The sequence below is a fragment of the Staurois parvus genome, unplaced genomic scaffold (assembly GCF_062004578.1).
Source record: "Staurois parvus isolate SC_StPar_1 unplaced genomic scaffold, SC_StPar_1.0 ptg000261l, whole genome shotgun sequence".
NCBI classification, from domain to species: domain Eukaryota; kingdom Metazoa; phylum Chordata; class Amphibia; order Anura; family Ranidae; genus Staurois; species Staurois parvus.
In genome coordinates this window covers 5,755,855-5,782,500 of record NW_028318057.1, presented here as the reverse complement: position 1 = coordinate 5,782,500, position 26,646 = coordinate 5,755,855, and the positions used below count along the sequence as shown (strand labels likewise).

General features: G+C 41.6%; 1 protein-coding gene across 4 annotated transcripts in view; it reads right to left on the bottom strand.

The window, feature by feature from the left end:
* ANKS1A (ankyrin repeat and sterile alpha motif domain containing 1A) overlaps positions 1 to 26,646 on the bottom strand; it is a 169,401-nt gene that overhangs the window by 61,314 nt on the left and 81,441 nt on the right. For 2 of the 4 annotated variants that reach the window (XM_089681201.1, XM_089681202.1), the window contains exons 12-20: positions 24,141 to 24,184; positions 23,920 to 24,040; positions 23,243 to 23,607; positions 22,920 to 22,961; positions 22,162 to 22,228; positions 21,961 to 22,067; positions 10,875 to 10,973; positions 4,370 to 4,510; positions 3,517 to 3,624 (exon numbers count right to left, since the gene is read on the bottom strand). In XM_089681201.1, coding sequence (XP_089537327.1) covers positions 3,517 to 3,624; positions 4,370 to 4,510; positions 10,875 to 10,973; positions 21,961 to 22,067; positions 22,162 to 22,228; positions 22,920 to 22,961; positions 23,243 to 23,607; positions 23,920 to 24,040; positions 24,141 to 24,184 — 1,094 coding nt within the window. The remainder of the gene's footprint in view (positions 1 to 3,516; positions 3,625 to 4,369; positions 4,511 to 10,874; positions 10,974 to 21,960; positions 22,068 to 22,161; positions 22,229 to 22,919; positions 22,962 to 23,242; positions 23,608 to 23,919; positions 24,041 to 24,140; positions 24,185 to 26,646) is intronic. The other 2 variants (XM_089681203.1, XM_089681205.1) reach the window with 1 other exon arrangement.

Genomic DNA, 26,646 nt, shown 5'->3' with positions numbered 1-26,646 from the left:
ACAAAGGTCAGGGGTCCTGCAGCCTCCTAGAACAAAATGAAAACTCCTCCTACAAGTTTTACAATGTGCTCTGCTGGACACTAATAGAAGTCACAAGACTGCCCTGATTGCTGATTAGAAAAGTTATTTAGCAGATTATATTTATTAAAATAATTGCACTTTCATGTTGTGTGTACTGTGGGAGACCAGATATAGTGAATGCAGGGTCCTGGGTTTAGTAACACTTTAATGCTGCGTATTGCCCCCTTTAGCATAAATGACAGCATGCACTCTTTTGTAATAGTTGTCATTGAGGCCCAGAATTCAGGTGGTATATAGCAGACCATTGATCTTGTCAAAATGCCTCCAGGTTATGCAAAGTCTTTGGTTGTTTTGCATGAACCCCAAATTTGAGATCTCCCCAGAGTGGCCAGAGAGACCAGTGCAAGGCCAGGAGACTGTGCAACTCCGGAACCTTCACCTTTTCCTGCTGTAATCACTGGGGGGTCAACTCGGTCTTGTGCTTAGGGTCATTGCTGTGATGGAAACTCCAAGTGTCCCATACGAGGATTTTGTGCAGAATGACGCAAATTCTCTGCCAGTATATGCTGCATTTATCTTGCCATCAATTTTCACAATATTCCCCATGTCTTTAGAGCTTACATAATCCCAAAACATTTGTGAGCCACCACCATGCTTCACAGTGGGGATGGTATTTTTGCAAGCTATAGGCCTTGTTGACCTCTCTCCAGACATAGCTCTTGGAGGTGGAGTTATCAAGTTAACTAGGAAGTGATTTTCTGTAATGTGATATACTGTGTTGCTGATATCTTGTATTCTTAAAGGGGGCAATGTGATTGTGCCCTGTCAAGCTGTATATTTATGTGCACAGGTTTTTAGAGCATGTTAAAAATTTGAGTGTTTTAAAGGTATTTTTAATAAAACCTTAAGCTTTAAAACGGAAATTATGGTTTATCTATATTTGTTTTTGAGCCATAATCCGTAAGGTGTGTGTGTGTGTAGGTGTGTGTGTGTGTGTGTGTTGAGGTCTATAACATGTGAAGTCACATATCACTTTAATTATTGCACTTAAAGTTAAATTGCATTGCAAATATTTACAGGAGGAGTTTCCACCAACCCTGCCAAGTTTCCTTCTTTATGTTTTATTTCAGTTTGATGTGTATTATATGTGAAGTTACATAGCAAAGAGACTAGTATTGTGCTAATATTGAAATTTATTGGGAATACCATACATTAGAAGGCTCCACCATAATGGTTAAGATATTAGTAGGGTAGTGCTGCACTTTTTCTTTTTTTTTTTTTTTTAATTGTTGTATTGTGCTCCTTCAAACAAAAACACAGTCTCTTTCCAGAGCAGCCTGCATTTCTCTTGAGGTTACTTATGGGTTTTCTTTGTATCCTGAACAATTCTTCTGGCAGTTGTGGGTGCAATCTTTCTTGGTCTACCTGACCTTGGCTTGACATCAAGAGATCCCCAAATACTCCACTTCTTAATTAGTGATTGAACAGTACTGATTGGCATATTCAAGGCTTTGGATAGCTTTTAATATTCTTTGCCGGCTTTACAAAGTTCCATTACCTTGTTACGCAGGTCTTTTGACAGTTCTTTTCTGCTCCTCATGAATCATTATCTAGCGTCCATGTGCATGCATGTGAGAGCTAACAAACTCATTGACTATTTATACACAGATACTAATTGCAATTTAAAAATCCACAGATGTGGGAAATTAACCTTTAATTGTCATTTTAACCCGTGTGTGTCTGTACCAAGGCCAAACATTCCAGGGTATGTATACTTTTGATCCAGGCCATTTGGGTGATATCTGTTATCATTATGATTTAAAAATTAGCCAAACAACCAAGTGATAATAAATGGCTTGATATGATCGCTATCCTTAAAGTGGAAGTAAACCCCATTTTGTATCTTTTACCTACAGATAAGTGTTTAACCACTTGCCCTCCTGAGGATTTACCCCCCCCCCCCCCCCCCTTCATGACCAGGCCATTTTTTGCGTTAAAAAATATAAACGTATAAATAGAGAAGCAGTGATATGCACGTGATTAATACGCAACCAAAAACATGAAAGTTCTAGTTTGTGATTTGTCAAAAGATTTACAAAGACTTAGTTTGCTGCGGTCATTTGTGGCTTTGTGTCTGGCGAACGTGTATATGGTGGTGGATAAGCGGCACCAGTGATCATTTCTGCATGGTGGATGTTATTACATATTGTGAAGAATTGCAATTGTGAATCTTTTGATACATCATGAACTTTGACTTTCATGTTTGTTTGCATATGCCCTCCTGAGGATTTACCCCCCCTTCCTGACCAGGCCATTTTTTGCATTATGGCGCTGCAATACTTTAACTGACAAAATGTATTCTGACAAATGTCTTTGCTAAATAAAATCCCAATATGTGTAAATTAATTGGTTTACATGAAAGTTATAGCGTTTACAAATGGCGGTATAGATAATGGGATTTTTTTTTCCCTACAAGTAATGGTGGCGATCAGTGACTTTTAGCGGCATTGGTGTCACTGACACCCCAGTGACAACAATACAGTGATCAGTGCTAAAAAGAAAATCTGTACTAATTGCACCAGGCAGAAAGGGGTTAATGTGAAGGGCGATCAAAGGATTAACTGTGTGCTGGGAGTGTTTTACTAGGGGGCGGGGTGTTCTTCACTGTAAGCACACTGATCGGGGTGGCTGTACTGTGCACAGCATTAGCGAGCAGTGTGCTTGAGCTGACAGGGAGGAAGAAAATAAACAATCTTTCTCCCAGTAGGAGATGCTCAGTAATTACCAGCAAGGACCCGGCGCACCCCCTACCCGGAAATGCTAAATTACGTGTATATATACACATGATTCTGTGCACAGGTGCTGCCCTGTAGCAGTTTATCTGATATAGGGTGGTCCTTAAGTGGTAATAACGCTTACCTGTAGGTACTGTAAATATCTCCTAAACGTGCACAGTTTTGGAGAGATTTACTGTAGAAGCACCAGCGATGCAACCTCGCTAATCAGATGGCAGAACCCGGAAGGAAAGACCAGGTGAAGATGTAAGCCTCATGAAGCCATGACAGTGCTCCGCTGGTGGGCTTTGTTTTCAGGGAAGTCTTTCATAATATGCTAGTTTGCGATGCATACTAGCACATTATGCTCTCAACTTGCAGGGAAAAGATTTTTTAGATTATTTTTGCCATTTACTACCACCTTTAAATAAGTTTTTTGGCCTGATCAGTCACAATTTCAATATCAGTGCGAACATTTTACGATTTCTGCCAGGGTATGCAAACTTTTGATCACAACTATATATGTGTAAAAATTTAATTTTTTTTTTATACCTCCAGAACGTTGAGCTAGATTCATAATGAAAAATATTACATAATTTTACATAAATAATGCTAGATGACTGCCTGTGTGAAGTCACTAAAACATCGTCTTTTAGCAAAATTCTACATGGCACCTACTAGTTATAAACACTATAGTGTTAACCAAAATCATATTTCTCACCCGTAACTGTGAGAATCGTGGTGGTTTCTGGGGGGGATCCTCACACGGTCTTTCTGCAAGCGAGGCCAAGATTCTTTTGCGGTGTCCCAATAAATTAACTTTTAGCACCTGCCAAAAAGAGGACATTTTAGAGTTCCAGTCCAGTATATGTTCCAAGGCTATACCTGGTAAACCAAGGACCATGTGGTTTTTCATTTTTTTTTTTTTTGTAGCAATACATTTTCCAGGGTCATACATAGTATTCATCTTTCATCTTAAGTGATTTTCAACAAATCTAAACCAGCAAACTGCTTAGATGCAAAAATGTTGGATACCTTATACTCATTCTATTTGCTAATTGATCCCATACTAGACAAAATCCTTCAATTATTATGGACAATTATTAGCATTTTTTCTAACCAAATTCATTCTTCAGGGATAGACAGCATGTGACACACTCCACTTTCTCCCACAATGATGCTGTTAGGTGCCATTGCAACCAGGTACCAGTGATTTCAAATGAGAACAGGCAAAACAAAGCTCACCATATGCTAAGATTTCTCTTGTTCAGTCCTGTAGGCTGATTAAGAGAAGTCTATTGATTCCACATCAAACAGTGGATGAAGAAACCTTCTCTACCAGATACTGTAGTTTGACCACAAACACCCACAGCTGTCACAATACCCAAACAGTGGATGCTCTGACTGGATGTAGCTGCTGTTTGGGTGACAATTTTCCACCCAGCTCTTTCAATTCTGTAATCGGTTATCAAGCAAGAGAGTGCCAACAGGGCTACCCACAGCTGAAATTAGAACTAATGGTTTGCCGTGCATGGGATTACTCAATTTAAAACATGATTAAAAGGAAAACTTACATTTACAATCTCAAGCTCCCACAAATTTCGAAGTGTCTCCATAGAGGTATAGCCGCTGCTTAGAAAGCTGGAAGCATACTGTTGGAGGGAAAGCGTACGCAGCCATGAGGTTACAGACTGATCCCATGACAGCGGGAATGGCTTTAAAAAAAAAAAAAAAAAAGAAAGAAAGAAAAAGACAAATTGTGAGTCGAAATGTACTATGTGTATCCTGTGGATGCAAGCATAAAAGCTTGTCATTAAGACTCAATTCGCACTAGATTTTTTCAAATCGCCACGATTCGAAGATGCGCTGTAAAAGTGTGAAAACACACAATTGCGTTTTCAAGTGCCTATCATTTTAATGGCACCTGCAAACGCAGGGCATTTTTGCTGCTATTGCACATTTTCACACTTTTACAGCGGGTTTTGAAATTGCAGGCAGAATCGCGGCGATTCCGCCCGCAATTTGAAAAAAAACCTAGTGTGAATGGAGTCTAAAAGTGATTTCAGTTTCCAAATTTGTTTTAATTTCTAAAGAGATAAATAACATCTTCATAACAAAAAAGGAAATAAACTTATTTAGAATTGATGTGCATAATTTATTTTACTGGTAACTGACTGATAAAAATATTTTTTCAAACGTTTATTGGATATACAAGCAGTGCTAATACAATATGACATGCAGAGAACACATATTAATGCTTTGGCAAAATATGAGATTTATCAATGTATTATAAAGTCTGGTACACAGGATCACTGAAACACATTACAGTGGCAAAGATTGGTGGCATCTTAACATGTATTCCTGCAAAGAGCGTCATAAGAGCTGAAGCATACTAATAAATAACATCCATTATATCTAACAATGTCTCATCCAACATCTGTGTTCTGAAACCATGGAGGAGTGCCTCTAATGTCCAAATAACTACTGGAATTGTTGAAGTGAAGGGTTTATGGACCGGGAGCATTTGAGTTATCAAATAGGTGTTTACAGGTCAAGCTGGGGGCTCCTAACTTTAACAAATTATATATTTTATGTAGGGGAGTCAACTGTTGGTCAATTTAAAAGAAAGGGAGACAGAGAGGATTTCTTTGGCCAACTTATTCTAAACAGCCTCAAGTGCTAAAGAATCTGTTTCTAGAAACACTGTATGCTAGGACATGACTATATCGTGAAAAAAAGGATTTGTGCGTATTAAAACATTTTGGGCAACTTTGAACAGGTGATTAAATACTTTTTTTTTCAATTAACCTAGGTTTATCCATGCTCTATTCAAGCAATATACCTGAATTTTGATTTCTCTGTCACAGAGATTTTAAAGGAACCTCCAAGCACCCACATCTCATCATCCACTTGTGTTACATCTACCTTCCAAGCCTGGAGGGGATTTACAATTTACATAGCTTTGGATGAAACCATCCTTTTGCAGAGGTCATTTGCTATGGCCATATTAAAGAGAGTTTATGAAGGTAGTGTCAAAGTCTGGGGAAATGTCAGGGATTGAGAATGGAGGACCCAGCAGATTTGAAAGCATTTGCACAGTTGGCTTCTCAATAGGTTATGGGAGGCTTACATCTGGGCATATGAGATAAGGGGGACTTCTGACAGCAGCTGGTCCAGAAACCATGCACTAGCTTTTTTCCACTCAATTGTTTTGGAGAGTTTATTAAATTCAAAGAAAGTGGCATTCTCCCACAATGGTAGACAGTAATCCCAGCCCCTACAGCAATGTAATTGGAACAGTCCTTTATTTTAAGCACTTCAGTAAGGATAGCAGAAGGTTATACGAATTTCAATCCCGATCCCTTCAGTGGTTCATAGAACAACTTAGGGGCTCCCAGTAAACCAAAAGCTAGTAAATGAACTTTATTTCTCATAAAACATATTTCCCAAAACAGATCAAGCCACTAGTAGACGTGTAATTTGGTTCGCTTGCATTAATTTTTTTGGATGAAAAAAGCATCTTTGGAGCTTCGAATACATTTGAATGTCTGAATGGACAAAGAAACAAATGGCAACGAATCTAAAAAAAAGTTAGAGAAAAAAATAACTAATGCACTAGTTCATTCGGATTATGTAATTTTCGAATTAATTGTGAATAGCTGTAGTTGTTGTGTGGGTGGCTGCCATGTCCTTAACAACCATGAGCTATTTGGTTTCAGCGGGATTCCCTGCTGTTAGCAGAACGTAAATAAAATAAGCAAGGCTTATTTTTTTAGAAAAATGTTTTTGAAAATTTTTGAGGGGAACCCTATGCCAAAAATTAAAAAAAAAGAAAAAAATTGGAGTGGGGTCCCCCCAAAACCCAAACCAGACCCCTAGGTCTGGTATGAATTTTAAGGGGAACCCCATGTGATGGAAAGCGGTGTCCTACCCCTTCCCTTCTCACCAACTCGTGATCAAGGACCAGCCAATCTCACACTGTGTAAGTCTGTGCAAGTCTCTCACTTGCATAACAATGTCACTCTCAGCTACATAACAATGCCACTCTCAGCTGCACCCTGCACAAAGATTTTTCCAGCTCGCGGGACCACAATCTATGTGCCAGCAGCCTGAGAGTGATTGGTACTGGGTTAGGTTATTTACGCAATTAACCCTTCACACTGCCACCACCGCCTTTTTACAGAAAAGGAGGAAACTCACAAATCCTAGCAATAACATTATGATTTTAGCATAAGCGTCTGCAACACACACGGTCACTACAGACAGGTATATTCAGAGGATTATTGTATACAGTAGCACTCTTCAAGAGACAGGGATTCTTTAGTTTACATTAAAAGATTTAGAGACAATTTCAACACTTTTTCAAAATAGGTTTATTAATTAAAAGGTCAAAATGGTGCAATTAAAATATATACAGAAAAAGATGTTAAAAAGACAAAGCAAACAATAAAGTAACAGAGAAATAAAAGAAAGGAGTTAAGAAGGCAGAATACTTGCAGGAATATCCTACCAAATATTAATGTGCCCTGCTCCTGTTGAATTTTATGAATTGTATGTGGAATTGTTACATGTGGAATAGACATTTTATGGCACACTCTGCATTCCTAGAGCTCTAACAGGTGATGTGTGCTGACTGAGTGATTGTTTTATGATAAGGCAGAGGAAAGTGTCTTTGCAAAATAGACATACTATCAAGACTAATTAGCAGTTTACAGCTCTAGAACTGGCCTCTATTTGTGTTTTATTTAAGATAGGAGGCCCTTTTGAAGTTCATTACAACTTACAACCACAAATTCCATTTTCAAGAGGAGGGAGGAGGGGAGAAAAATGATTGTTCATGAAAAACAAAATGGCTGAGACCTTAATAAGATGGCTGCCCCGTACAGCTTCCATGTCTCTATTGCGCATAATCGTTACACCCCATGCCTTTTTTTTTTAAACGGTGTGAGGTCACCCCCAAAATCCATACCAGACCCTTCTACAAGCATGCAGGCCAGGAAAGGGGGGAGATAAGAGAGCCCCCCCCTCACCTCCTCATGAACCATACCAGGTCACATGCCCTCAACATTGGGGGGGGGGGGGGGTAATGGAGTTGTCAGTTTTGTTTTTAACTTTGCACATTTTGTTTTGGTAAATGAGTATGTACCCCATACTCATTCACATTGGGGTGTTTAGGATCTGAGGTATTCCAATTCAATAAGCACTTCCAAGCGCAGAAACCCACAACTACCACTCAAGCTAGTGGGGAAGTGGCCCTTGTCCTGATCAACAAGGGGACAAGGTTCATTTGGGGGGTGGGGTGTCCCCCCCATGCTGAGGGCATGTGGTCTACTATGGGTTGGGAAGGATATGAGGGGGGAGGGGGTTTGTGGCTCACTAGTCTTCTCCCTTTCCTGGCCTGCCAGGCTCCATGCTCGGATAGGTATCTGTATGGATTTTGGGAAGAGGGGACACAATGCCATTATTTTTTTTTTTTTTTTTAATTTTGGCATGGGATTCCTCTTAAAATCCATACCAGGCCTAAGGGTCTGGTACATATTTTGAGGGGGGGACCCTACATTTTTTTTTTTTTTTTTTGGTGTGGGATTCTCTTCAAAAACCACACCAGACCCGAAGGGCCTGGTATGGGTGTTTTTTTCTCTGGTGCTACAGCAGGGAATCCGGCTGACAGCAGATGAGTCATGGATGTTAAGGACACAACGGCCACCCACTCTAACAACCACAGCTATTCACAATTAGTTCAGATCTGTCCGAAGTTATACAGGGTGGATTAAAAAATAATTCCGAATAGATTAAACAGAACTCCCAAAAACGAACTGTACCAACACAACAAAAAATGAAACTATCAATCTAACAAATGCATCTGAAACTCAACTTTCCACCATCCAAATGTCTAGTCACCAGATGGGAGAGTTGGAACCCACATAATATTTTTGTTGGCAAAGTAACACAAGTCCTCCATTTTTGTGGGCTTGTGTAATAACTTGTAGCTCAAGAGATTACAAACAAATTTCAGTAGAAGGTAACAAGATTTACCTACACTACATGGGTAGGTATTGGGAATTGTAGCATCATGTAAAAATACTTGGTGTAGACTAAGATGCACACTTGGCATTAAACACAAAAATATAATAATTCATTTTAAATTTTATGTTATTTGAATTCTCAGGTTTTATATAACTGAAATAATGGAGTCTCAACAAATGGTCGTAGAAAAATTTAAAAAAGCTATATTAAATATAATAGATTTATTCTAATTAATGTAGAAGTAGGAACCAGACTTGGCGATTACATTTAGTGCTTTCTGAGAAGATGGAGGGGGGCTGCATCTGCCAGAAACAGCACGTTATCTGCATATAGTGCAGTTCTTTTACCTCACTTGCACTCGCCATCTTTTTACAGATTATCTATTATGGGAGACTAAGGGGGAAATCCGGCCTGGTTCCATAACCCAGAGAAAAAGATTCAGCTATTCCAGCATTGGTACAAATTTTTGCAGAAGGCAATTTGTATTCCAGACTTGCCGAAACAATAATATTAGGCTTAACCTAGAGCAATTTATTTATTTATTTTTTATAAAACTAGTCTACAGCAATGAAAGCCTTAGCTGCATCTAAAGCCTGGGAGACACAAGGAGAATACCAGACAAACGATTGTCTTTTTTTTTTTGCATGCTCGTTTCATTTTGAAAAGTTGCTAAAATTCTCGTACAACAGAATACAACTTTGGAAGGGATGTAATGTATAGTAATTGTAATGTAATGTATTCTTTCATTTCTGAGCATGCGAGGTCTTGTTTTTTTCAGACGAATACTGTGCTGATTTAATAAAAATCCTACCATCTGGTATCGTACATAAATAATTTTTGTGTTTGTCCCATCAAATTTCAACAAAAACTGTGTACCAAAGCCTAGTATACACGATCAGAAAATCAGACAAAAAAATAAACGCTTTTGAATTGATAATACGATAATCTGATCTTTAATACACAGCTTAAGGCTGAAATTATTCGAAGAGACAAACACAAATATTTTTTTGTATGATACCAGATTGTACAATTTTCATTTAATCAGTACATCATTTGTCAATAAAAAAAAAAAAATCAGAAGAGCAAGACCATACATGCTCAGAAACAAAAGAATACATATCACGTCCAATGTTGTATTCTGTCGTACGAGAATTTTTGTAACTTTTTTAACCTCTTCATTTTCGATATGAGACTAGCATGCAAAAAACATAGTTTGTACCAGGCTTAACAATCGGATTGTTGTATGATCGCTTTGAAAGTGGTATTTTTCATCCGATGTTCTGATCCTGTGTACTAAACTTCTTGAAACAGTTTTTACATTGCCCTGGTTTTCATGCTGACACTAACAATTGAGTATTGTCCGTGATACTTTTTTTATTTGCACTAACATACAATTTTGAGGACAATCTTTCGGAGTGTCCCCTTCTTCAAGGTCCAATCAGTACTATACAATCTGTGTTTCCTTTGTGATTAGGTTGGTTAACTGCTTCTTTATGCGGCTATATGCAGTATCTTCCATTTTGTTTGAGGTGATTGTAGCCGTATTAGTGCACTTGCGACAGAAACAATTGAGTACTGTCCGTGATACTTTTTTTATTTGCACTAACATACAATTTTGAGGACAAGCTTTCGGGGTGTCCCCTTCTTCAAGGTCCAAGCAGCACTATACAATCTGTGTTTCCTTTGTGATTAGGTTGGTTAACTGCTAACCAACTACTGCATATAGCAGGATAAAGAAGCAGTTAACCAACCTAATCACAAAGGAAACACAGATTGTATAGTACTGCTTAGACCTTGAAAAAGGGGACGTACCCCGAAAGCTTGTCCTCAAAACTGTATGTTAGTGCAAATAAAAAAAGTATCACGGACAGTACTCAATTGTTTGTGTCGCAAATGCACTTATACGGCTACAATCACCTCAAGCATGCTGACACTGAAATTTCCAAATACTCTGTGGATATTCATGAAACCAGTTTATTCTGGATGTATTTCACAGGACCCTGAAATTAACTTAAAACCTGGAAGGAAGGGTGCATTTAGTAACTTCATTACCTTTGGTAAAAAATAGGCTGCCTGAAGAAGTCTTCGACGATGTTCTACATCTGTGATCCCAATATCTATTAGGTCTTGATCCTCCAATATATTATCAGTCTGCAAGGACAAAATAGAGAAAGATATATAGAGTGCTAGGAATTAAACGGTAGCAGAACTAACACATAACAGTGTAATATATGCAGGTGCTTTTGTAAGCACATATTCTATGCAAGTTAAAAAAAAAAAAAATCAGCTATTATTTAAATCTCTGTTACCTATACAAAGCCTAAGCATTAAGCACCTGGAACACCAATAGAGGCACCTCTGTGAAAAGGATGGTCTTTTCTTTCCCTACTTTGGAATGACACACTCCTAAACAGGCTAAAAATAGTAGTGGAGGAACCCAGGGCCTTATACTAGGATGAGACAAAGTTGACAAAGTAGAATAGGAAATACGGTTTGATCTATCCAAGTACATCCTGATGTTTACAATCCAAAAGCGACAGACACCTTTTCTTTGGAACCTCGGAGGGATTTCCTGAAATTAAGGACTGCTGTGAAGCCTCACCTGGGCAAGTTCTTCACTAGCCTTTGGGTTCTGCTTTCAGCTTCACAGCTGGCTTCCCACTGTGCTGCATGTCTTGTCCCAGAAGACTGCGCAGCGCGGGGGAAGAATTCCGTTGGAATCGCCTAAGTGGGAGTGGGTACCTGTCAAAACTAGGTACCTGCTTATATTCCCTCCTCCCCAAAATAATATGCTAAATATGGCAGAGCGTGAAGGAGAACTTAAAGCGGAACATCCCCTTTGGGTGAAGTTGCGCTTTAAGGAGATAAAAGATTGTTTACAGAAGACCAGATGGCATCCTTGCAAATCTGAAAAACAGTTGCTTGATGCTGGAAGGGCCAAGAAACAGTCACAGATCTAGTAGAGTGCACCTTGACAGGAATGATGCCCTGGATTAGGTGAAAGGCAGAAACTACAAGTTGTAGACCTCAACAGGACCATGTCTGTACAGTACACCAGAAAGGGTTCCTTGCAGGATAGGGCATCTGGTTTAGATACTAGCTTTGCAGAGGTGATGGCAAAAAGGAATACTACCTTGTGGGTAAAAGTAGAGTCTCTGACTGGTATTAATAGAAAATTCTGAAGCACAAAGAATCAGATTTAGGTCCTGCAAAGTCACATGGGGAAATGGACTTGGGGAGACACGCGAGACTACCTACACAAAAATCTCAAAGAATGAGAGGCCAGAGGTCTCTGAAACAAAATAAAAGGGCAGAAACCTGACCATTGAGAGTATCAAAAGCCAAAATGTTGGTCCAGACCCAGGTGCAACAAGGAGAGGATTCATCACATGTAGAAGCTCCTAGGAAGAAAACCACAACATTTTGGCAAAATAAAGCTTGCTTTCCATGTCCAATGATAGACCATGGAGTCCAGGTGACATCCAGAACAACAAACTGCATTGGGGGAAGGGCTTGGGTACAGGGATGTCAACATGTTGACAGGAGTGGCTGCACACAGAGCAGGAAGTTGACATGGTGCAGAGCTTGATTTCTAGACTGTCGGATTCCTAGTGCTGTGGTGAGCACTTTACTTGTGTGTACCGATGCATTGTTTTATATGGATTTTACTAAACAGGTTGTTTTATGCTATAAGCTCTCTTTTTTTGACATTTAGTGAATGGGACCTTCTTTCATGAATGGGAGTGTGGGGACATGTCAAGAACCAAATGATTTCTGTGTATTTGAGCACTTCTACCATGCTCTGTTTGACTGTTTTGATTATTTTTTAAATAAGTGATGAGTGAGTGGAGCTACTAGCATGCATTGACAAGAGTGTGAAGCACAAACACTTTACCACAATGGATCTGAAAATTGCAGGCACAGTTTTTGCACTTTTGTGGAATTCATTGATGTATGGACTTACAACTAGCTAGATTCATTATTTCATCTACAGTATGCTAAATGAACTGTACATGTATTGTGTTATTAGGGAGTAGGAGCAAGCAAAGAAGATGATGGGGGCTTTGTGAGCAGTAAGCAAGAGGAGAGGACACCAGGGGGGCCATGTTATCAGTGAGCATGAGATCCCAAACATTATAGTATAACTAAAGGCAACAATTTTATTAGTATTGGATAGAGGGATTAGAACACCTGTCAGTGTTTATTGCTGTCTGTGCCCCCATTGAGGAGATTCACCTGTTTACCATTATCACTGAAAGTGAAATGAAAAGAAAATGGCAAATTTTGAGCTGTCCCCAGAAAAATAATACAGGTGAAATGTTCCAATGGGGACACTAGTTCTGGTGACCTGGGGGGCCCAAAGAGATTATCTTCATTTGTACACATTTCTACTTTACTAATTTAACTAAGGGACAGGAAGTGAAGGTAAAACTCCTTAGTTGGACAAAGATGGCAAAAATAAACCTTACAGGGGCTATAACCCTCTATAGAAAATTGAAAAAAAAAATTTGCCTATAGTTCTACTTTAACCCCTTGCCCACTTATACCCCCTTCCTGACCAGGCCAATTTTCAGCTTTCAACACTGTCACACTGTGAATGACAATTGCACGGTCATGCAACATTGTACCCATATGAAATTGTTATTTTTTTCACACAAACAGAGCTTTCTTTTGGTGGTATTTACTGGCTGCTGGGGGTTTTATTTTTTGTGCTATAAGTTATATTATCTATTATAAAATTTTGCAAACAAATAATTTTTCTCCTTCACTGATGTGCTTTGATGAGGCTGCACTGATAGGCGGCACTGATTAGGTGGCACGGATAAGCTAGCACTGATATGCAACAATGATGGACACTGACTGACGGCACTGGCTGGTGGCACTGCTGAGCACTGATGTGTGGTAATGCTGGGCAGCACTGAAGGGCGGTACTACTAGGCACGGTTGGGCACAGGTGGGCGACACTACTAGGCACTGATGGGCACAGGTGGGTGGCACTGCTGGACACAGGTGGGAGGCACTGCTGGGCACTGATCATCAGTGCCCTGTGGATCGGTGCCGATCCATCCTCTGACAATTGCTGGTTAACGGCAGTACTTTCCTCACGATGTGACAGCGTGAGGAAAGTGCAGCCGATAACCGGCAACTGCATTTACCTGTGATCTGCTGTGTCATTGGCCACGGCTGATCACAAGGTAAAAGGCTGTTGTGATTGGCCTTTTACCACATCACGTGATCAGCTGTGTCCTTAGGACACAGTGATCATGGAGACTGCCAGGTGTGCGCCTCTGGGGGCACGTTCTGAGAGGACGTCATATGACGCCGTCCCAGAACTGGACAGCCGCAGTGAAGCCGTCATTTGGCAAGTGGTTAAGGACACGACTAGTGCTCAGAATAGGATAAAGTAAGAAGGAAGTTTAATACCAAATTATAGCAAATAGTTCTTATTTTTTCCCCTGGGTTATCCCTGTCACGGTCGCCGGATCGCCACCCTCAACATGCGACAATCGCACGACCGCGACCAACAATAATACGTCACGCCCGCGGCGTCAGACCTCAGACCCCAGACCTTCTCACCAAACTCGTGACCAAAGGACCGGCCGATCTAAAACCGCGATGTGACGTGCGTAACAATGCCACACTCAGCTGCGCCCTGCACAACGATTGTCCAGCTAATGGTCTACAATCTGTGCCTGCAGCCTGAATGCGCTTGTTACTGGGTCGGGTTAGTTACGCAACTAACCCTCTACTGCCACCACCACTTTTTGTACAGAGAAAGGGGAAACTCTCTTTATCTCTTTAACCATTACACTATAATGGTTGAAAAGTCGCCTGTCCAATACGGCCACCGCAGGCCGATTGGGCAGAGGATTAAACAAACACAGTAGCATCTCTTCAGAAGGCAGGGATTCGTAAATTGCAATTAAGCGCTTTAGAAACAGTTTAACACTTTCAGAAAGAAAGATTACTAAAAGAGTCAAACAGGTGCAATAAAATATTTAAAAAAAATGTAACTAAGATTAGTTACATTTTAGTAACTAACTAAAATTTGGAGATCTCTTTAGCTTATCCTCAGGCCTACAGCCTGTGCTTTTTTAAAGTCCCCCAGCAGGGGGGTGCCTTTGAGTAACTGGCCAATACTCTGTTTAGGGGGGGATCTCGAGAGGACTCTGAATTAAAAGCAATATCTTCATAATCCATGATATGAAACGCAGGGAACAAACTGACTTGAGGAATGTTCATTTCATTCTGTCACCTTAAGCTGTTAGGTTTTATGAGGTTACAATCTCTTTCAAATCCTGGGAGAAGCTGCCTTATCTGTTTTATGATGTGTGAGCCTACACAGGTTCTTGGGTCAGTGCTTCCCAATTCTCTGAGGAACACTGGCCTTATCATGACTTAGGTGAGGAAGGCTACACTTTCACAGACTGCTCGGCACCGAACTAAGGATGCCTTAACCTGCTGTTGACCCATAACCAGCACACACCACATCTGTCACTGTGCCTCTCAGGAAGGGAGGGGGAAGAAGAATAAAGGTCTGAGGAATACTTCTAATAAAGGGGAACTCCGCATCCAACTCTGATGAGCAAGTTTGCTACAATCCCTATTACCTTAGTGGGTGAAATGTCTAACAGGAGTGGTGATGTGACCCAGCGCACATCTTGCTCTATGTATTCGTTCCATGAACAGCTGTTCAAGGGTGAATATTGCTATGCAAGATGTGAGCAACTTGTTTTGAAGCCCAGATCTCGGATCTAAAGAATCAACTGGCAACACGGCGACATATCAAAAACCTGTAAAGGAGTTTGGACGTTACCCATTAGTATAGAGGGGGGTGGCGATATGGAGGTGCAGTAGTCAGAGGTAGGCAGCTGGGTTACAGTTACAAGGAGGGGTAGAGGCTAATTTGAGTTGGTAAAACCCATTAAATATGCCAGATTGCATAATGCTGGGGATATCAGCTCAAGAGTGGCATTGCCGAAGCAGACTTCCTACCCTAGCTGCCAGGGTAATGACTGCTCTGGTAAGGATGGTGGCAAGGTTACAGGTAAGAATAGATATATACTGGTCGTAGGGGGACAGACTGGACTCCCTATTTCACAACATTAATTGGTGTTGAAAGGCAACATTTTTCTTCATACATTCATGAATTTTTACTGTCCGGCTATCAAAGGACCATCTGGCCTGCATCTTAAAACACCAAGTGAATCAGTTGATACAGCAGGGTGTTTGTAACAAGGGATCGCAAATGGGAATTCATCTCCTAAAGGATGTCCTAGCATAGGTCTCCCGATGTGATGTGTGGGGGTAGAGGAGCATCAGCCCAGACTTCCTGGTGATGTAAAAAATCAAAATGACTGATTTCCTGACTTGTAACAGCATCAAAGGGGGCCAGATGTGTGCTGTGATGCTGACTTGGGTCAAAAAGCTTCATGGCAATGTAGTAGTGCCCCCTGTTGGAGACAATGACATACTTCCTGGAGGATTCAGGGTAACACATTACTTCCAGGTGACTAGAAACTAGATAGAGGACTATATAAGCGGGCAGAGGGCGTTGAATAGGTGTTGCTTGTGAGTAGTATAAAATGCAAGGGCCAGCCATGGCCTCTGCCTCTTTCTATCCAGAGCCCAGCCAAAAGATACTCAACTTTGATGACGAAATTACGTAACGTATCCTCTCTGCTCTTTTGTGTCTATATATATTTTTTGTAATCTCCTGTTAAGATTTCTATGTTAGTGTTTAACTTTCTTTGTAAATAAATAAAATGTTCGCTTCTTTGAGCATTATGGTTATTATGATAATTATTATTGTAATATTACTACCATCAATATTGCCAACGCTTAGACGTACTAGCGAATTATGGGGACCGGCAAGAAGGTACATATTTTAATGTAAGTAGGGGGAAATCCAAAAACCATCCCCTATTTATTTCAAATGGGAAGACATTCTAGAAACAAAAAGCCTGGAGGAAAAGTGGGATTGCTTTAAGAACATTTTAAATTACTGGCATTAGCCACTGTTTTCCAATGGGCAACAAATATACAGTAAAAGAATTAAGTTTAAACTTGGGTGGCTAAATTCAAGAATAAAAAGGCATGATAAAGAGAAAAAGAGGGGACATTGTCAGCATTTTAACACTCCGAGGAATGCAATAACAAAATGTAAGAGCATTATCAAGGAAGATAAACTAGACCACAAAAAACACATATCAGAGAGGATTAAAAAGAATACCAAAAACAATCTGAAATATATTAATAGTAAAAAGGCAAAGTCAGAGCATATTGGCCCCAAAGGAAAATTAAGGGAAGTTGGTTAGTAGTGACAGGGAGAAGGCAGCTGTCTTAAATGCATTCTTCTCTTCAATGTTTACTATGGAGAATGAGGGATATAAACAGAAATAATGGTATTGTTAGCAATACAGCACAGATTGTACCCTTGTCACTAACAGAAGGCAGAGTTCTAAAAAGACTTGAAAAACTTTATGTGAGCAAATCACGAGGACCAGAGAGCTTAGACCCAAGAGCCTTCAAAGAGCCAAGTCATTGCTAGACTGGTATTCCTAATCTTTAAGGACAGCTTACTGGAATGATACTAGCTGATTGGCGAAAAGCGAACATGGTACCAATATCAAAAAGAGGGCAGCGATACATACCTTGAACCCACAGGCCAGTCAGCCTAACGTCACTAATATGTAAACTATAAAAGGCAATAATAAAGGACCATATTCAAGAATCCGCTGATGAAAATGGTATCATTAATAGTAACCAGCATGGATTTATGAAGGATCGTTCTTGTCAGACCAACCTATTAACATTCTATGAGGAAGTGAGACGTAATTTGGCTAGAGGGAAGGCCTATGGATATCGTGCCTCTATATTTTGCCAAAGCATTTGACATGGTAACACACACACACACACACACACACACACACACACACACACACACACACACACACACACACACACACACACACACACACACAGGTGTTTTGGCACTGACAGAAGTGTATGTCCCTGGATAGCAAACTAGTTACAGGGGAAAGTCCAAAGGGTGGTGATAAACCACTTATCTTTTGAATGGTGTGGAGATGTAAGTGGGGTATCCCAGGCCTCTGTACTGGGACCAATTCTGTTTGACTTACTCAAATAATTTAGAGGTTGGTATCTCAGGGTTTGCTGATGAAATCATGTATAAATAGTTCAAACTCAGTGTTTGCTGATGCTTAAACTTGGATTTGAGGAGGGATAGCAAAAATGTCAAGGTTTAAAACTGTTAGTCTGAGATTTTGAAAAACTATGGAATGTTATGGTAGCCCTGATAAGGGCTTTTGCTTTAAAACTACAGTGCTTGTTTTAACGTCTTGTTTACCATGCTATTTATAAACATACCTGATAGACATGGAGTTAAAAAAGCACACCAATCTCACTGGTGGTGCACTGTTTAGGTGGTACACTGGTTAACCAACAGTGGAAACAAGCCACAATTTATCGAATTGTCTCTCAATGGGCAACATCTTCAGCACACTCCCAGGCAGGGCCCAAGACAGCTCAAGGTGCTCACAATCCATTTAGTAGAATGTGTTGAACAGTATGTGTAAACGGAAGGTCTTTGCAGCTGTAGGTCTAAAAGACCAAAGGCTGGAGGCAACAGGCTGAACATCCAAATGCAGGGTAGAATGCATTTACACCAATAAGGTCTATCACAAACAGACAACTGCGGTGCCTCAGAGTCTCTTCAGAAGTAGATTACACACAATAGGAATAAGTGATTCAGCCTGATCTAAGGCCTTTGGAGGGCCCGGGAGACTCTACAGGGAGTGGCATGGAAGTGCATGGAGATCCTCTGCGATCAAGGTTTGCAAAGAACACAGTGGTCAAAAAGTCCTGAGTGGAGGTTTCTGAAGGCAGGTTCAAGGGCTCAGCCACACTCAACAGAGCTGAGGAAGACTGTGACGAAGACCCCCAATAACAAAGGAGGTACCAGGCGCAGCTTTCCTTCAGAGAATATCGAGCAGGTACCGCCAGAACGCAAGGGGAGTAGGGGCTGGGGTCACCAGCAGCGGGAATGTCCTGTGTGTCTTTGTGCACATACGTTGCAAACACATAGAGGTAATGCAACTAGGCACAAACTGGGAGACAAGATCTCATTACTAACAAACCCAGAGCAGCTGAGAATGGGTTGGGCAGCCAGGCGGTGACTAAAGAAGGGCAGTGGTAGCAGACCAGAGACCTGAGTTCCACAAAGTGATAGCAAGCAGGAGCAGTCACAAGATAGTACTTCCTATTATGCTGACAGGAAAGAAAACACAGAACATGAGTACCACTCCATTCAAAGAATGTCTACCCTCAGTGTTAACCCTGTCCAATGTGAACCCTGTGGTGGTAGGAAATTTGAAATGACACTCAACAGTGCAAACAATGAAGTGGTTCACAGTGCTTCAGTCTGACTGGCCTTATTCTCTTACACGACTAATATGGAAAAAACATGTGGCTACCAGGCTGAATGGGTTTTACGTTCGGATTAAAGCATGGTTATCAAGATTTTAGAATGATTTTCCAGGCGGCACAGAACTGGTGTGCCCAAGTCAAGTTAAATGGATGTGAAGGGGTGCAGATCTAATTTAACATTATGCAATACAGCACAAACATTCAGAACATGGTATTTTTTTTTTTTGGGGGGGGGGGGGGGGGGGAGTTAATAGCTTTAAAAAGGACACAGAAGGACTAGATGTTCTGCTAATGTTTATTACTGTGTTTGCTTTTCAGGAGGTTTGTGACAGACAAGTCAGGAAGTGGGGAATAACCCTTCAACGGAAAAACAGGCAGCAATGAAAGATTTTCTAGTAAAGTGAGGAAGATTTACAACCTTTGCCAGTGTTTTAGTGCTGCCTGTGCCCCCATTAAGAACAATTCAGCTCACTTCCTGTCCAGGTGACAGGTGTGAAAAGAAATCTATGCTATGGGAACACATTCGGGAATTTTGAATCTAAACAGAAAATCGCCCATTCAAAACTTCGTTTTGGCTGGAGCTGGTGTTAAAATACAGGCCCCGACTATCCCCACAATTAGTCCATTTCTGTGCCTACTACAGGCTAGTAGACTGCGTTCCATACAAGAGAATTTTGTACTAGACCACCTGGTTTGGTCCAAAATTCTCCTGCAGAGGACTTCCTGGGCAGTGTAGCCATATCAAGTGTGGGCATGGCCAAAAAACTGTCCACTTTAGGAATGGGCTAATTCATACAAATAGCCTGCAAGCTGTGAAAGCACCTTTTTTTGTTTTTGCTGTTGAAAGAGAAAACCTTGTTGAAAAGAAAAATCACAGCACCCATTCAAATCTACGTGAAAAATATTTATGGGAAATGTGTTCAAAGACACTGCTCTTATGTTACAGGCATGAGCAATGACCCTTGTTGTGAAGCACTAACCAAGTCCAATGGCCTAAATTTAGGCACTGCTGTTGTGTCGCATTACTGTGAATTCCAGGAGGTAATTTTGGAACAAATATACAGTAAAGGAAATAAGTATTTGATCCCCTGCTGATTTTGAATGTTTGCCTACTCACAAAGAAATTATCAGTTTAAAAATCTAATGGTAGGTGTATTGTAATACTGAGAGACATGCATTTGTTTTGAATTTTTTGTTGCTATTCTGTCTAACAAATTATGCACCGATTTGCATGTTCATGAGGGAAATCGGTATTTGATCCCCTATCATTCAGCAGGATTTCTGGCTACCAGGTGTCTTTCATGCAGGTAACAAGATGAGATTAGAAGCAGTCTCTTAAAGGGAGTGCTGATAATCACATTTTGTTACCTGTATAAAAGACACCTGTCCACAGGAGCAATCAGATTCCAAACTCTCCACCATGGCAAAGACCAAAGAGCTGTCCAAGGATGTCAGGGACAAAATTGTAGACCTACACAAGGCTGGACTGGGCTACCAAACTATCGCCAAGCAGCTTGGTGAGAAGGTGACAACAGTTGGTGCAATCATTCGCAAATGGAAGAAACACAAAATAACTGTCATTCTCCCTAGGGCTGGTGCACCATGCAAGATCTCACCTCGTGGAGTGTCAATGATCATGAGAACAGTGAGGAATCATCCCAGAACTACATGTGAGGATCTTGTCAATGATCTCCAGGTAGCTGGGACCACAGTCACCAAGAACACAATTGGTAACACACTACACCGACAAGGATTGAAATCCTGCAGTGCCCGCAAGGTTCCTCTGCACAAGAAAGCATATGTCCAGGCCCGTCTGAAGTTTGCCACTAAACATCTGAATGATGCAGAGGAGGACTGGTTGAAAGTGTTGTGGTCAGATGAGACCAAAAGCAAGATTTTTGGCATCAACTCAACTCGCAGTTTTTGAAGGAGGAGGAATGCTGCCTATAACCCCAAGAACACCATCCCAACTGTCAAACATGGTGGTGGAAACATTCTGCTTTGGGGGTGTTTTTCTCCTAAGGGGACAGGACAACTTCACCGCATCAAAGGGACAATGGACCGGGCAATGTACCATCAAATCTTGGGTAATAACCTTCTTCCCTCAGCCAGGGCATTGAAAATGGGTCATCGATGGGTGTTCCAGCATGACAATGACCCAAAACACATGGCCAAGGCAACAAAGGCGTGGCTCAAGAAGAAGCACATTAAGGTCCTGGAGTGGCCTAGCCAGTCTCCAGACCTTAATTCGAATAAAAATCTGTGGAGGGAGCTGAAAGTTCGAGTTGCCAAACGTCAGCCACAAAGCCTTAATGACTTGAAGAGGATCTGCCAAGAGGAGTGGGCCAAAATTCCTCCTGAGATGTGTGCAGAACTACAGGAAACGTCTGACCTCTATGATTGCCAACAAGAGATTTCCAACAAAGACTGTCATGTTTTGTGAAGGGGATCAAATACTTATTTCCCTCATGAACATGCAAATCAGTGCATAATTTGTTAGACATGCATTTGTTTTGAATTTTTGTTGCTATTCTGTGTCTCCATGTTACAATACACCTACCATTCGATTTTTAGACTGATCATTTCTTTGTGAGTGGGCAAACATTCAAAATCAGCAGGGGATCAAATACTTATTTCCTTCACTGTAACATTTGCAGACATACCCTACCTTCTCAGACTATGTACTTACCAGGAAGCGCACATCATCGAATCCATTCAGCACAAACTTGCTCTCATGTTGCGGGAGGCCAAGGGATTCTAACCACTCAGCTACACTCTGACCTGGAACACGGGATCCTAAGAGCATTAACAAATGAAGAGCATTACTACACTAACTTATGAATCACAACAAACACTCTGTACATGCACTAATGTTGTTATAGTTTGTTACCTGCTATGACCTGTTGCTCTTGGGAAAATTCTATACCCTGACCAATAGAACTCATTATCTTATCGATCTGTGGAAAAGGAAAATCCAAAATACAGAGGGGAAAAAAGGAATATAGCAAATTCATAACAGTGTGTTGAAAGAGCAGCAAATATATAGTCTACTGTTTAATGCCTGCTTACATTTACCTTAAAAGGAAATGAACCAAAAATTTCATACAGTAGGGTTTACATAATAAAGTAAATTGATCTAGCAGTATGCGGTAAGTGCATAGTGGCCAACCAGAAGTCATCTTATATTAGCATACCTGTTGTAACAGGTTTGCTGACCAGCTATAAGTTACTGCATATCCACCTTTATTTTACCATTTTATTAAATTAGCTAAACTCTTACACTTTTTAATCAATCAATTGAAAGATCAATTTACATTAGGATATGTCTGAAATGCAAATATAAGAATCTTAAAAATGCTTCTCCTTTTGGGGTATTTTAAGCAAGCACGAAAACAGGACAAATATTACATCATGACTAAGCATTGGAAGATATCCCATTAATACCGCAGAAATATTACAGCCAAAACTTTACAGCCAAGCAGTTTATCTTGACACAGACATAAGAAGATGATTTCCTCCACCAGACCACATCACAGCAGGCAGCAACATACAACAAACTAACAAGAAAAAGCAACACTCAACATAAGCAGACAACCTTGCTACCAGCACCCGGCCCCTCTAACAACTGCCCCCAGCTGTCTGTCTTACGTAGTGCTTGGGGGAAGATTCTGGGGCCAACTGGAGCCTCTGCTGGAAAAGCAGCATTGTTAGAACTAGTAATATAAATCATTTTTGTTCTCTCATCAAATAAACCTGAAGACCTTAAGGAATCATTCTAATTTACTAATTTCAGCCTGCACTTACCTTTTTTTTCTAACACAAATCAGAAACCCCATTTTTTCTCATTACTGCTATTTACCCACTAAGATTTACAAAATGACAGCTTTGTAGGTCCTTGACCTTACAAAACTGTCTTGCCTTTACTATCCACTCACATGTCATTCAAGTGGCTCCCCATTTCTCTGACTGACCTCATCCCACTCTGAAGTGAAGGAAGGGGACTTCTCTAGTCTTTTCTTGCTGCCCCCAGCTGCACAGTTGGTGAGAGACTCGCTGCGGTTCCAGTCTTCTCCCTCACCAACTGCTGGGGGGGAACATGTTAACAGGTCCGAATCAGACTTGGACAGACTACGACGAAGTGGCAACTCCATGCGAGAGGCAGCACCGTTTCTACAGCTGTCCGTGCTGGAGGGATCACAGGGTACAGGCGGATCTCGGACTTCACACACTGGAGAAGAACCATGAAGGAGCCCAGAGAAATGCTGAAGCAGATGGGAGTCAGAGCTGTCAGCAGACGTCAAACTCCAACCCCCTGAACTACTCCTCCGCTGCCCACCTGGAAAAAAAGTGAAGAGACAAAATAAAACTTTCACGGTAGGAGGGAGGAAGCAAGTGACAAATCAAAACACAAAGCCTAAAAACAACCAAAGCACAACACAAAAAATCCAAGAAGTGACTGAGACTAAGCTAAGAGATACTGTGAAGTGTCTAAAGCTGGCATTCCAATCATTCTGTAACACAGACTGCAGCACAACTGGTGTGAGCTGCTGAACACTAAGTACTATTGTGTATATCTGCACTCTGACATTTCGAGGGGGAGGCTAAACAGAACAACATTCTGCAGACATGTTTGATGGCAATTTCTTACTGTTTGGCCTCTCAGATGCATGTGATTCCCCTTCAGAATGACCACTGGACAAATCAGAGGAACCACGGCGATTTGCAGGATAAGATGGGTCGTGTGCGAGTGCAGGGTGACGTGCTCTGACCTAGAGTTCAAGGTGTTACAAATTACAGCACTTAGAACAGTTTTCAACAGGAAGATAAGGCACAAAAACAGTGGGAGGGAAAGCAATGCAAAACATTTACCTGAGGCTGGGAGTTAGCAATATCCCCTTCCAAATGCATTAACTCTGTGGAAAATTAAAAAATACTAATGTTTAATTGATTTTAGTACCCACCTTTGCCAACCAATTATCCAGTTAACAATTAAATTGTACTTAACTCATAGTTAAATTATTATTATTATTATTATTATACAGTATTTATAAAGCGCCAATAGTTCGCTCAGCGCTGTACATTACAAAGGGGGACAGAACATGTGACAGAACAATACCAATACAATGCAAAACATGAGGGGATTGAGGGCCCTGCTCTTTCAAGCTTACAATCTAGGAGAGAGGGGATGGTGGCACAGGAGGAGATAGCTGCGGGGGATGGAGTGGTAGGAAGAGTGGAGGTCGGTCAAGTTAGCAGGGGGTGGGGTAGGCTTCCCTGCAGAGATGGGTTTTCAGGGTGCGCCTAAAGGAGAGGAGAGTAGGTGATAATCTGATGGGTTGGGGCAGGGAATTCCAGAGGATAGGTGACACCCTGGAGAAGTCCTGGAGGCGGGCATGGGAGGAGGAGACCAGGGAACTAGAGAGAAGGAGGTCTTGTGAGGAGCGGAGTGTGTGTGCTGGGCGGTACTTGGATATTAGGTCATTAGGATATTAGGACATTAGTGATGTAGTTCGGGGCAGTGTGGTGGACGGCTTTGTACGTCAGAGTTAGGCTTTTGAATTTGATCCGTTGCGCAATCGGAAGCCAGTGGAGGGATTGGCAGAGGGGGGAGGCGGAAACGGAGCGGTTGGAAAGGTGAATGAGTCTGGCAGCCGTATTCAGGATCGACTGAAGCGGGGATAGCCAGCGGCGAGGCAGGCCAGTGAGGAGGGAGTTGCAGTAGTCGAGTCGTGATATGATGAGGGAGTGGATGAGCTGTTTAGTGGTTTCTGGGGTTAGGAACGTGCGTATTTTGGCGATGTTGCGGAAGTTGAGTCTGCACGAGTTTGTTAAAGATTGGACTTGGGGCTGGAAGGATAGGTTGGAGTCCAGAATGACACCAAAGTACTCTGGCCTGCAGGGCGGGTTTGATATTGGCGTTGTTGGATGTGATGGAGAAGTCAATGGGGGGTGGGGTCCGGGCTGGGGGAAGACAAGAAACTCGGTTTTGGAGAGGTTCAGTTTAAGGAAGTGGAGCGACATCCAATCTGATATGTCGCTCAGTAGGTGTGTGATTTGGGCAGAGACCAAGGGGGTGAGGTGGGGGGTTGAGAGATAGATTTGTGTGTCGTCGGCATAGAGGTGGTAGTTGAAGCCGTGAGAGTGTATGAGTTGGCCAAGGGAGGAGGTGTAGATGGAGAAGAGAAGGGGCCCAAGGACAGAGCCTTGAGGGACCCCAACAGAGAGGGGGAGTGAGGGGGAGGTGGTAGCATTATAGGTAACGCTGAAAGAGCCATGTGACAGGTAGGATGAGAGCCAGGAGAGAGCAGAATCTATGAGGCTGAGGGAGTGTAGTTTTTTGAGGAGGAGGTGGTGGTCGACTGTGTCGAAGGCCGCAGAGAGGTCAAGGAGTAGGAGCACTGAATAGTGGCCATTAGCTTTGGCGGTTAGAAGGTCGTTGGAGAGTTTGAGTAAGGCGGTTTCGGTGGAGTGTAGGGGACGGAAGCCAGATTGTAGGGGATCGAGGAGGTGGTTGTCGTTGAGGTGAGAGCATAGGCGGGTGTAGACGAGGCGCTCGGGGAGTTTAGATGTAAATGGGAGCCGGGAGATGGGTCTGAGGTTGTTCGGGTCATTGGGGTCCAGGGAGGGCTTTTTAAGTATGGGGGTGATGTGTGCATGTTTCAGAGGGGAGGGGAAAGTGTCTGAGGAGAGGGAGAGATTGAAGATGTGGGTGAGGGAGCGTAGGAAATGCATGTTCATAACCAAAATTTCAGTTAAGAGTTTAAGAGCCCATTCACATCGCACAGAGAACAAAAAAAAATTTGCATGTACCATTTCTGGCAGTGGACAAGGTGCACTGGGATGCCATTCAGAATGAATGGCAGCACATCACTCAAGCACATGTAGCACACATTACCGCTATGCAATAGTGTGAAGAGGCTTAGAGGGTTCACTCAGAGGTGCAAAGTACAGTTTTGTTATGTTAGCATGCGCTGAGAGCTAAGACAGCTGATACCCTAGTAGAGATGCTAGAATAGCAAATAAGGTCCCATTCATACCATCTCACATTGGTGCGATTCATGCTGCATGGCACCCCAACATACCTTAGCAACAGACAGGCTTTGTAGAAAGTACTTATATATATATATAAAAATACATGCAAAAAAGTACAGTCCTTAATAACCTGCTGTTTACCCAGGGTATGGAACAGGTCTTTTGTCTAGTGAACTATCCGCGCCTTCACTCACATGAATCCTTTTCTGACCTCATATACATTCCCCACCTGGGCAACTATGCAAGCACAAAACAAAGCGCTGAATGCAATATTTATGCCATCAACCGCAAAATTGTGTCCCGTCCCTTTGAACAGTTATGTTTGCATTCCCGTGGGTTCCTC